The sequence below is a fragment of the Gossypium hirsutum genome, chromosome D10 (genome assembly GCF_007990345.1).
Source record: "Gossypium hirsutum isolate 1008001.06 chromosome D10, Gossypium_hirsutum_v2.1, whole genome shotgun sequence".
In the NCBI taxonomy this organism is placed as follows: domain Eukaryota; kingdom Viridiplantae; phylum Streptophyta; class Magnoliopsida; order Malvales; family Malvaceae; genus Gossypium; species Gossypium hirsutum.
Genome location: NC_053446.1, coordinates 15,859,220 through 15,872,602, shown reverse-complemented (window position 1 = coordinate 15,872,602; position 13,383 = coordinate 15,859,220). Strand labels below are relative to the sequence as shown.

The following is a 13,383-nucleotide window of genomic DNA, read 5'->3' as shown; positions in this document are numbered from 1 at the left end:
AATATTAGTAATTTTTGAAACACAAAACACAAATGCAATTATACTTTCATCCACTCTGGTTTATATACAGTTTTCAAGCATTACAAGATGGAAACACTATATCATGCATCCATATTATGGCATTCAACTTACAGCTTATATGGTACAATTATCCAAATCAAAACAAGGGAGAGCAGTAGAACATGAAAATTAGCAATTAATGACAGAAATATTGCTAATTTTGGTACACAAAACACCAGATGCAATAATACTTCAATTCACTCTGGTTTATATAGTTTTCAAGCATTACAAGATGGAAACACTATATCATGCATCCATATTAAGGCATTCAACTTACATTATATATGGTAAAATCATCCAAATGAAAACAAGGCAGAGCAGCAGAACATGCAAATCAGCAATTAATGACAAAAATATTCCTAATTTTAAAACACAAGATGCAATTATACTTTCATCCATTTTGGTTTATACACAGTTTTCAAGCATTACAAGATAGAAACACCATACCATACATCCTTATTAAGGCATTCAACTTTCTAATTTCTATCTCAACAAACATGCAAAACCATATAAATTATATACACAAAAAAAAAAACAACCTTCAACAATGGAATAAAGAACTCAACCAAGTCCTACTCTCTCATTTGAGCACCAATTCTACACAACTCAACAGCCTTATCCCTCACAAAATACGAATAGTTGAATTCAACTTCACTTTCCTTACTTCAATTAAAATCCAAGCCAAGATTGAATTAGACGAGAAAAAACCAATATTATCTCAGTTAAATTCCTCAATGTTTCTACATTTTTTGACTAATCAACAAAATCCAGTTTCATCAAATGAAATGCTCCATTTAGCACAGTAAAGCCAGTTTAAGCTCAAAAATTACCCTAGAGCTTCCAATCAAGAATGTGAGTAGAAATCTACCTTCGATGAATCGCGAGAAGAGGTGACAAACAACGCTGTAATTTTTAGCAAGCTTAGATTGTTTAAATTAGGGACACGATTAAACAGATTAGGGAAGAAGATCTAGCAAACCTAAGACCAAAATCTATTCATACAGAAGCATTTTGCTTGACACCTTTGTAACAAATTAATAAGATCCTTCAATATAAAACATACAGGAGCAAAAATAGCAGAGAAAAGGAGGAGAGGCACACCCAAGAACAAATCACGATCAACAAAAACAATAGACAGAGAAAAGGAGAATAAAACCTGTTGATAATAAACACACCCAAGAAGAAAAAGCACACCGAAGATGAGGAGGAGAGGCTGATGTTGATGGACGGAGAGGAAATAAGGAGGAAATGAAATGAGAAGGAAATGAGAGGCTAACCTAAGAAAAGGAATGGAAAATGTCTTACAGAAAAAAAATCTGTAAGACATTTTATGCAAAAAGGAGGATATTTTTCCGTGTTTCTGAAGTTGATTTTTCAGAAAATCAATTCCAAACAAACATTGAAAAGATGAAAAATATTTTTCGAAAAATGAACTACGGGCAAACAAACAGATCCTAAGTTAAAAGAAAATCATAAAAGAACAAACTCAGTTTAATTACTAGATCTAAGTTTACGAGTTCGATTATGTTAAGGGAAGGCTAGAACACTCTTAAGACACTTGTCCTAAAACAATACAATGTTAGCCTTTTTAACATTTTTATTAGTTTTTAAAAAAAAATTTAATTTAAGTTATTTTGACACCTAATAACTCAATTTTACAGTTAACAAAAGTTAAGTTTTACAATAAATTAATCAACATTTCCAAATTATTTAAATTAATGTTGTTGATGTGAGCTAACATCTAAAAAGTAAAATAAGTCCCATTTTACCTAATTTACAAAATTAATTAATAAAGTGACAAAATGTCTTCCTACTTATTATATCATATACAAAATTTAACTTTTAAATATGTTACAATTATTTAATTAATTTCATACAAATCAATTAACAACCAAACATGTACAAATTAAATATCATTCTTACATATATAACATACAAAATAACAATTATAAACACACTATTTCATTTTTTTCCAAATAAAAATTCAAATCAAATCAAATCAAATAACTAGTTAATTAAATTCCAATTAATATAAAAGTAAAAAAATATCCATTATTTATGAATTAGGTATAAAGAACTTTCATGAAACAAAATAATAAAACGCTAATTACTAAAACAAAATAAAATAAATAATAAATAAAAAGCAAAAAAAAAATTATAAACAGTGTAAAAGCGGAGATACTTAATGGGCAAATATTCTAGCCTGAATTTCAAAATTGAAATGAAATTCAAACTTTAAGGGATCAATTGGGTAAATTTCAAAAGGCGGAAGTTCTCAAAAGCTACTTAGAAAACACAGAGGGCCATCCTTGCAATATTCTCATTTATTTCCTCTATAAAAGCTCCCTTTTTTTTTTTGCCCTTTTCCCTCCATTTTACCCCTAAATACTTTTCTAAAATTCTTTTTTTTTCTTCGTTTGATCTCTCTACCTTTTTTGTTGGCCCTTTGGCGTGGAAGAACCTAATGTTCTCCAATTTTCGCTAACAGAGCACCGTACGAGGTGGTCGAAAACATATCTTTTTTTAAGCAAAACCTTTCATTTTTCTTCGTCTTATTTTCTTTTGAAAATTATATCTAAAACCCTTCTGTTTTACTTTTTATTCTAAAATAAATCCCATTTTTAAAAAAAAAAAGAAAAGAAATTTGAATTCCCTTTTTCTTTGTGGATCTAGTGAGATTAGAAGCAAAAAAAATCCCATCGTGATTAGGGTTTAAAAACTCTAGGATTTTACATTCATCAGGGTCTTCTCAGCTTCTTCTCTATTGAAATCGAATAAAAAAATCCTTTTTTATTCAAAAAAATTTATTTTCCTTGCTCACATCTTTCTCAAGCACACACCAAAAATAACAAAAAAAAAAACCCTTGGTGGGTGCCTGTGTATTTTATGTATTCTGACCTCTAAGATGGTATATTTTGTGTGTGGTGTTTTTCCTATCTGTGTGTTCTCCTTTTTATAGATTAGCAAAATAAAATTGAATCTTCAAAAATATGTACTTTTAAATTTGGTTTTCTCCCAGGAAGATAAAACTAGGATATCTTACTTTTCGATTCTATTGAACTTAAACTTATCTTTAGCTTTTGTTCTTATTTTCTGCACAAATTAGGTGGTTAATGATGAGGTGAAGCTTTTTTGTTAAAGAGAATAAGAGATAATATCAATTTTCTGAAATGAAGGATATACCAGTTTATGTTTACTAAATTTCTTTGAAAGTATAACCTTTTATCTATGGCTGCATGTCAATTTGTCTGTATTATTTGTTTCTGATCATCCAAGTTAGACATTTATTTTTTTGTGCAGCTAAATCAGCTAATGTAGAGAAGGAGATGAAACAAGTAAACATTAAACCAAGTCTTGATGTCCGCCTTAGTGATTTGAAGCTTGTTTTAGGACCAGAACTGAGGATAGTTTATCCTTTGATTCTAAACTTTACTGTTAGTGGGGAACTCGAGTTGAATGGCCAAGCTCATCCCAAATGGATTAAACCTAAGGGCATTTTAACATTTGAGAATGGTGATGTGAATCTTGTTGCAACTCAAGTAAGATCTCCTGTGCGTTCACATTACTCTTCTACATTAACATTTAATGAATTATTATTCGTAAATGATGATCAAATAATTTCTTGTTTTTGCTTTATACAATGAATTAGCCTGTGTGTTAAGGAAGGATAAAGTTAGACCATTCAGAAACTGAAATATTTTTCTTCCCCATGCTGTGCAAATTTGCTTGATACGGAATGAGAAAGTTGAATCTATCATATAGTTTACTTTTTGCCAATTGTGCTCCATCGGTCTAACAACTTAGTTGTCCAGTGTAGTAGGGAATGCATAAGGTTAGCCGGCATAAGCCAGATGGAGGCTAGTGTATGCCCCACAAATCCCTAGTCTGCTCTCTGTTGATCCTACAGCTGATCCTCTCAAATCTTTAGCCAATAATATATCCTTCGGTACAGAAGTTGAAGTCTAGCTTGGTAAACGTCTGCAGGTAAATAACATTCCATCATCCTTGATTATCTTTTCCCCACAAGTCAATATTACTGAAGGAGCTCTTCCTTCTTTCAAGTGAATCAATGCATGGATAAAAAGGTGGCCATAACACCATTGTGAACAGCTTTTGGGTGCTTTGGTTGTGTTTATTAATCACTTGGATGTGGCTCAATAGGTTTACATAAAGCCATTAACCATTGTTGAATTTTGTTTTCTAATATTTCCATCCGTCTCTCTTATAGGCCTCCATAGTTAGGCAGCTGAAAGACCCAGAGATGGCTATGCAATGGACCTTGATTTACCAGCTTACAAGTTGGCTACGTGTGCTCCTACAATCTGCTCCTTCCAAACGCCTTCTTTTCGAGTATTCTGCTACCTCGCAAGACTAACCCATGATCGTGCTTTTCTCTTTTTTTGCCAAACCTGCTATCTGCCACCGGCCAGCTAAAACTGGGCCTGTATGGGTAAAAGTTGCCTACCTTTGAAGTTGAAAGGAGAACAAAAGAGGTGTAAGGAAAGGGTGGTAGTTTTTTTCATTAAAATGTAGAGGTAGTTTTTTTTTTTTTGGCCAAAATAAAGGTAGGTTTTTTTGTTACTTATTCTTTGCTGGGAAAATTCCATGAACTTGCTTATGTTTTATCTTTCATCTTTGTACAGATGTATATATAATATAGAATATCATAGTTTCTTCAAGTGGAAAATCAATGGTATTTCGTTTTTAAATGTAACTACTCCCATTCCATTACAGATTAATTTTTATCTATTTAATTTGTACTATTTGATAAATGTAAACTTTAAATCAGTAAAATTTTTATTTTGCTTTTTTTTTTTTGTAAAATTCTCAATAACTTGAATATACATATGAAGTATTTGAAATAAATCATATCGTTTAATATAAATATTATAAATTTTAAAAATAAATATCATATCCATTGTAATGTCAAGTTTGAGTTGGTCATAAAAATTTTGTATCTAACTTGAAAGATCGCAAATTGTATTGAAAAATTCTATCAAATAAATTTTAAAATTGTTTATAAAAGTGTTTAAGAAATTAAATTTTTGAATTCATAGAAGAATATTTAATATTAAGAATTTTATTAAATTATATATTTTTATTAAATTATATTTAATAATAATTATTTTAAATTATATTTTATAGTATTATATATTATGATTTTATTAAATTCATAGAAGAATATTTAATATTAAGAATTTTATTAAATTATATATTTTTATTAAATTATATTTAATAATAATTATGTTCAATTATATTTTATAGTATTATATATTATGATTTTAGTAAATTCATATAAGAATATTTAATATTAAGAATTTTATTAAATTGTTTATTTTTATTAAATTATATTTAATAATAGTTATGTTAAAATATGATTAAATTATTTATTATTTATATTAATAATCTTATTAAAATTTAATAACAATAACAATAATCATCTACCTAAAAAAATTTCTGCTAAGGGTATTCTAGTCATTTTAGTTTTTTTTTCCTTATGCTATTACAACATCATTCCATTCAACCAAATACAAAAATACTTCTATTCTATTCCATTCAACCAAACAATTGAATTACTATTACGTCTCTATTCCATTACATCCCTATTCCATTACAGCTTTATTCCATTACAGCGAACCAAATGTGTCTTAAGTATACTTTGGAATCTACGCTCTAAACAATCAACCTAAATAATTTTAAATTTTGGGCTTTCAACATTGGTTCTCCACTACTTCAGCTTTGACTTCCAATTTCGACTCTTGCCAGCTCTAATATTGGGCCTTTAAAGATTATTTTTTTTATTTTTGTTAATTTGACTATTGTTGTCTGTTTTTTTTTTTAATTTGACTATTAACATTTTTAAAAAATTAAATTTAATTATCAACTTTTAAAAAGAGTTAAATTATCGTTTTGGAATGAAAATATAGAGTAAAACGTTAACTTTTTAAACATGGTAACTCGCATAGTAATTCATGTACTTTACACTTTTTTTTGAAAAAATTTATGAACATTTTAGATTTTGATTTTTTTAATATTTTTTTAATTTTAAAATTAATTTTTAATATGATATATAAGACAAATAGTATCATGTCAACATAAGGTATACATTGATAGCCATGAGAGTTGACATGCTAACATCATTAAAAATAATATTTTAGTTACCATTTTTATTAAAAAATAATTTGACTCTTTTTTAAAGACTAATAACCTGTCAAGAGTGCTCTCTCTTTGGTTTTTTAGAAAAACAGTTTTCTATTGTGGTTGAATTGGAGATGAGTGGTGACTTTTGAGGATGGAAGAGGCTGAGAACTCCCATCTTGAAGAACTAGTTCAACTTTCAGTGAAAAGTTCGTTGGTTGTTCCAAATAAAAATTCTTTGCTGATTTATTTCGTTTGGATTAAGAAATCCTATAATCCGGATAATTTTTTAGCACAACTTAAGAGTATATGGAAAACTAAAAATAAGTTTGAGATCCAAGTAGTAGGTCAAAATTTATTTTTGGTCTCTTTTGAAGATGAAGAGGATTTAGAGTTGATCTTGGAAGGATGCCCATGGTTATTTCGAAGAATATTGATTGTTTTTTATAGACTTACCTAGCCTATTGAAAGAAATAAGATTTGGCTTGTTTGGTCGCCTTTTTGTCTTAAGATTGGCCCGTGCCAGTCGGAGTGTGATAAGAAAGATTTGATTTGATGCATACCGTGGGATCTACATTTTGAGGGTTTGTTCGATCAGAGGACAAAGGAAAATTTTGTCGTTTAAAAATTAAGATAGATGTGCAAAAGCCTTTAAGGAGAGGGATCTTTGTCTCCACGGGAAATCAAGATAAAGTTTGGCTTTCTTTCAATTATGAGAATCTGCCAATATTTTGTTTTGGGTGTGGACGTTTGGGTCATGGAGTTAAGGAATGCAATGAAATCTAGCCTGAGGAACGGGAGAAGGTTGAGGATGAGCAGCCATATTCAGTTGCATTGAAAGCTGAGTCAAATTTGTTAGGTAAAGAGAGCCAAAGGTTTGGTTCTGTTACAAAGAAATCTATGAAACAACGTTATTACACTGGTAAGGCTGATGTGCATAAAGGTAGTGAGTCGCCGTCTAGGGTGGTGCCGAAACCTGGTCAACAAAGAGAGAAGAAAATGGAATCAGTAAAAGATTCTATTATTTGGGAATCAAATAATGTGCAGCAAAAATTTAGGGATATAGCAGCTAATTTTTATCCATAATTTAATGTGCTGGCTAATGAGGAAAACGGAAAGTGTTTGGGTGGGCCCGTTGTTTCTCTGAAAATGAAGGAAAATAATTCCAAAAAAAAAAAAGTTGGCTCAGGGTGGATTGAACAGAGTTTTCTGGCATGTATATGGAGGAAACAGTGAGTGGTAAAAGAAAGTGTGATACGAAGCAATTTGAGGAGATGGATAATTCTTTTGTCGGGAATGTTTTGAAAAAGCCTACGTTCAACGGTGAAGGTTTAGGTGTTTCTGTTTTATCAGATTCGCTAAAACCTATTTTAGAGCACGATACTGTTCTATTTCAAAAAGGATCAGCGGCTATCATTAGGCAAGTCGATTGAAAGCAATGAAACTTTTAAACTGGAATGTTTATGGTTTGAGAGTACGCAGGCATGTCGAAGGCTTCGCCTTCCGTTAAAGTCTCATAATCCTCATATAGTCTTCTTAATGGAGACAAAACTTGATAGTAAGAGGATGGAAAAAGTTGGTAGAAAATGTGGTTTTATGAATGGCATTGATGTTCAGGCGAAAGGGTCTCATGGGGGGCTTAGTCTTGTGCGGAATGGAATGATTTAGTTCATATTTGAAGTTTTTCAAAAAGTTATATTGACGTCGATATTATTGGTGGTGTTGATAATTTGAGGTAGCGTTTTACCGATTTTTATGGATCTCTTGTTGAAAGAGATAGACAGGGTAGTTGGGAGCTGATTCGAAAATTCAAAGGCGATTGTAATATGCCTTGGACTATCTATGAGGATTTTAATGAAATTTTACATTCGCACGAGAAGCAAGGTGGTATTCCTAGAGATGATCAGCGGAAATTTTCAGACTAACTGTTGAAGGACTGTCAGTTGGTGGATGGTGGTTATTCAGGACCTTGGTTCACTTGGGAAAGAGGAAATTTACCAAAGACTAATATTCGTGAAAGGCTCGATAGAGGGGTGATAAATACTGGGTGTCTGAATCTTTTTCTAATTTTTTCGATTGATCACCCCCTCACTCTTTCTCGGATCATTGTCCTTTGTTGGGTAAGACTAATAAGGGTGCAAATTATAGTTCAAAAAAGAATTTTAGTTTCAGAGGCTTGGTGGGTTTTGGATGATTCTTACAAAGATGCTATTCGTGAAGTTTGGGGGACAACCTCGAATGATCTAGCAAAATTGGAGGCCCTTCCTAGCGCACTTATAGAGTGGTCTAAAGTTGTGAAGAAAGATTCGGGAGATACAACAAAGCAGTTAGAGAATAGATTGGCAACACTCACTGAAGGGGAGACTATGATATTTTTGGAGTTTTTAGTTCTCAATAGAAAGATCCAGCTATTTCATAAAAAAAAAGAATAGCTAAATTTAACTAAAAGAATAAAAGAAGAATAAAGACCAATTGACAAAAATGTAAACAATATAAATGGTTACCATAATATTATTGTTAAAATTGACTTTACAAAATTACATTTAATCATGGTGTAATATAAGGCTTAATCAAATATAACGTCATTACAAATTAACATTTCACAATTATATAAAGATTATTGTATAAAAATTTCAACAACTATATGATTATTATTTCGTAAAGTATTTGACAATCACATTTTATGGTTGTCAGAACAATTTTCTGACAATGATAAATAATCATTGCGCAATGTAATATGCAACAATTAAAATATCATCACACAATAAGATTTGACGATCATTATAATAGTATTATATAAAAATATTTAGTATCTAAATTTATTATATTACGAATTTTATTTTGCAACCAACTTGAAAGGTAATAGGTTTTGTAGCTGAAATATTATTGTGGCGTTAAAGATATGCAGACAATTTTATGGTAATTAAACATATTTAAATAATTAAATTAATTCCTCATAAAATATTATATTTGAAAAAGACAAAAAACAATTAAAAATGAAATTTTGGTAATTATAATTCAACATTTCATAACGGTAGATAATATCGATTCTTGTTGGAATTGGATTCCATATAAGTCCCTAAAAAAAAAAGTGGCCGTGGGTCGGGCATTGCTAATAAATGCTGTAAGAAAGTTGCAGAAAGCTGTCTGCAATGCAGAGAAGAATGGAGTGAGTTTTTGGAACAAAAAATTCCTTATATATAGATTTGATGTATAGTGGACGTAAACTTCCAAATCAAAGGCCTAGGAAATAATAGAGTTGCCAATATTAATTTCAAATGGGACCAAACAGTCAACAAAACATAAAACCTTTACTTTTCTTTTGTCAAACACAAAATCTCTTTTTTTCCTCTAAAAGTTGTAGTTCAAACTTCGAATAATTATATGGAATAAATTAGCTAACAAACTAAACCCTTTAATATTTTTAGTGCTATATCATTTTCACGTCCTGTGTAATATTAATAATCAACTTTTTCTCTCTAACCTTCTCAACTATTTGCTTTTAAATATATTTCTCCTACTGCTGCTAGTGCTACTTGTTGAAACCATCTGGTTTTGTGTTAAAAGTTGCCTCTTTCTCTTTTTCTCTCTCTCTCACTGCATTACACAAGACCCTCACTGGATTTGGCCATATGTTTCTTACCTTCTCTCTCTCTCACCGCCATTTGCTCATCAAAACCCTCCAAATAAACGCCCTATCAATTCACACCATTGCTCTACATTTCCTTAATTTGTGACTCTACTCTCTACTACGACTTCAGGTGCATGATGGTTCAATGCGGAAGGCAAGTGGTTCTACTTCTCTGGCTCTTCTTAATACTCACTTTCCTTGTTCACTACTGCCATGGTTCAAGAACCACCAAGGTTTTCAGATTCCACCCAAAATCTCATTACACAGGTCAGTTCTTAGGGTTCTTGCCTAGACATTTCCCTATTCCAGCTTCAGTTCCTTCAAGGAAACATAATGACCTTGGCTTACAAACTTGGAGATCACCATGAAGATAAACTCACATTTCTTACTCAAAAACACCAAAAGAAAACAGTGATCTTGACTTTGGGTTTTCTTTTTTCTTTCTTTTTTTTTTCCTTTAGTTTTCATTTTCAATTTTCTTATTGGAAATCAATGAGAAGCTGATGGTTGATGTATATGGAGTTGGTGACACTGTTTGTCCAAAGACTCAAAGGAGAAAAATAGTTGGTTTAATCTAAAAACTTGTATTGGCCAGAGTGTGAAATAGAAGTAGAAATATAGAAAACTTTAATATCATTGAAGTTCTAATTCTTTTTTCTTCCTTTTGGTTTAGACATATCATCTGTCTGTATGAGGAGAAATCTTATGTATAAAGAAGATATAATTATCATTATTACATGAACAAAATTCTTAATGTCCACTTGTATTCTGGATCTTCCTTTCAACTTGTACCTTTTCATTTTCATTTTATATCAACAAACCTCGTTTAAATATCTATTTCTTATTTTTTTTTAAGAGAGTGTTTGGATAAAGAATTTTTAAAATTCTGTAAAAAAAATATAAATACTTTTAATTAAATAAAAATAAATTTTGAAGTTTAAATTTTTATATTATAGTGGGAACATGTGTATTAAATCAAATAAAATTAGGAATAAATTTAAAAAAAGAATTTGAGATATTAAAATTTCTTATTGAGATTACTTATAAACTTAACAAATTTTCAAAATATTTACCTAAACAAATAAACCAATTTTAAAAATCTTGATAAAAATAAAATTTCTCTTACAATTTCCTCGCCAAAACACACCTAAACAAAAACAAATATCAAGCATTTATTTTTATCGTAAAACTGGATTTATTCTTATACTATAGTTAATTTCATATGCGTTCGACTGCATAATGTGTTCATCTCCGATAGACCTTAAGGCGATTCAGAAAAAAGCTAATATCTTTTTTGGCCCTCCAATTTTATTAAAAAAATTATTTTAGCCTTTCATTTATTTATTTTTTTACTTTTTTTAGCTCTTGAACTTACATTTTTTATCAAATCACCAAAAAATGAATAGAAAAGTTAACGTTTGTTAACTTTATTGATGTAGCATGTATGTGGATGACATGTCAATTTTTAATTAGTTTTTAAAAATTTTTAATTTTTTTTATACTTTTTAGTAATTTTAATGATTTTTAATATTTTATAATTTTTAATATTTTAAAAAAGTAATTAAATGTTGACATTAAACTAAAACAAAAAGTCACTGAACCATTCAAAAATATTTCATTTAAGTAATTAAACTATCTGGAATTTTTTTATTTAAGTCATAAAATGGTCACTGAATTGTAAAAGAAAAAGGGAAAGAAAGCTTTGGATTAATGTAGGTGGTGTAGATAGAAAAGGTCATATAACAACAATTTTAATAACTCAATAACTTAAATAGAATTTTTTAATAGTTTAATCATCATTTGATAAAATTTTGAAGTATAATGATAAAAATATAAATTTATTAATAGTTTAGTGATATTTAGTGCAATTTATGCTAAATTTAATAAATAATGATGATGACATCTCTAATTTCTGGAGAGAGAAGAATAGGGAATTGAACTTTTGCCAGTAAATATTTATAATAAAAAAATGGTTGAATTGATAAGTTGTGATTGTTTTGTAAAAAGGTTATATTTTCTGAATTGAAGTTAATATGTATCCAATTGGATGTTTTTGGAAAAGGAAAAGAAGAAAATTAAAAAGAAAAAGGAGTGATGATAGGAATGAAATTCCACGAGGTATGATGATGAAATATAAAAGGTTTAGTTATGTATGAGTTTGAAGTATGATGGGTACAAACTCCATTGGATTCCTTGATGGGGAATTTTGATTTTGCTTTTATTTTCAATTTTTTTGTGGAATACAAACAAAAAACAGCTTCTTTTTAACACAGCATATACTTTCAGTTTTTTCTTCACAAATTAATTATATATCAATCTACCTATTGAAGTAGATTGTAAAATAAAATATTGTAAGGATATTAATCAGGCTATTTAGAGCTTTTGAACTCCTTTTTTTTTTTTAAATCAATTAAGGTTGAAATCAATTGAACCCTTAAACGTTAACATTTCAATAAATTAAACCCTTTGATTGTTGAAGTTAACCGTCAATCTTATGAAGCGTAATGACAACCATTTTGGGAGGTTGTTTTCACCACCTGACGAAATTTGATGTTTTATACTTAGAATCATAAAAAAAATATTAAATAATTGCAATAAATAAATAAAAGTGAAAAAATTATAAAAATATTATTGTAACACCCCTCACTCAATCCGAGTAAGAGATGTTACATTTAAACACTAAACTCACCACCTAAACATGTTCTTACTTAATCATAATCGAGGTAATTTATAAAACAACATTATTATTCATACATAATTCTTTTTTTTTTATAACTCATAAACCATATATATATACCAAAAGGCTTGAACTTGAAGTTTGAGGGGTGATGTGATCCGAATTGAAGTAGCAATCCTCAATTCTTTTCAAAACTTATATATCATATACACGTTTAAAACAAACGCATTAAGCTACGTGAACAACTTAGTGAGTACTTAACTGAATTCAATCTTACTATTTATATATGTACATATACAATTTAAATAAAATTTTAATAACACTTATTCACATAGTTTCTTCACTAAAATACTTAAACTTTAAATTCTTTTTCCAAAAGATAAAATCATTTAAATTAACTTTATAATTTATAGTCTTAACTTCAACATATATTATCACTAATTAACTTTCACATTCACATGTCAAAATCTTTCACTCATTTCACAAACATAACATAAACTCTTAATTTACATATATCTTTTAACACTTAATTCACATGTTCACTTTCATCTTTATTTTCACTTATTATTACACATACACATACACATACACCTTTACTTTCACAAATCACTTTTGCAGTCCTTGGAGAGTTTCAAAGAAGTTTCAATAATTTCGATATATTGTAGAGCTCTAGGCCAAAATAAAACTCCTGTCTTTTAATGGAACTTTGATAACAAAACTCTATTAACCACATTACATATCTCATTTCTCCTCTCCTAATACCTTCCAAACCCCTGCAACACCAGTCTATTTTCCATCCAAACCCCCAACCCCTCTCAACTCCAAAATTATTGCATTATCACATATCATATATCCTTTGAGCTCACTAAGGCATTTA

At 29.4% G+C, this 13,383-nt stretch overlaps 1 protein-coding gene across 9 annotated transcripts; it reads left to right on the top strand.

Annotated features, from left to right (window-relative positions):
* The first annotated feature begins 2,443 nt into the window (after positions 1-2,443).
* On the top strand, positions 2,444-4,832 carry LOC107914403 (protein TIC236, chloroplastic). 9 transcript variants are annotated; one of them, XR_001688823.2, is made up of 3 exons: positions 2,445-2,561; positions 3,361-4,044; positions 4,289-4,832. XR_001688823.2 is itself a non-coding variant. In XM_016843313.2 (2 exons), exons 1-2 carry the CDS (start codon positions 3,297-3,299, stop codon positions 4,433-4,435), a joined length of 450 nt encoding a protein of 149 aa, XP_016698802.2. In that variant the 5' UTR covers positions 2,444-3,296; the 3' UTR covers positions 4,436-4,832. The 9 variants fall into 9 exon arrangements, 1 of the variants encoding a protein (XP_016698802.2); XR_005919170.1 differs by having other exon boundaries at positions 2,445-2,564; XR_005919173.1 differs by having other exon boundaries at positions 2,445-2,968.
* The last annotated feature ends 8,551 nt before the right edge of the window (positions 4,833-13,383 follow it).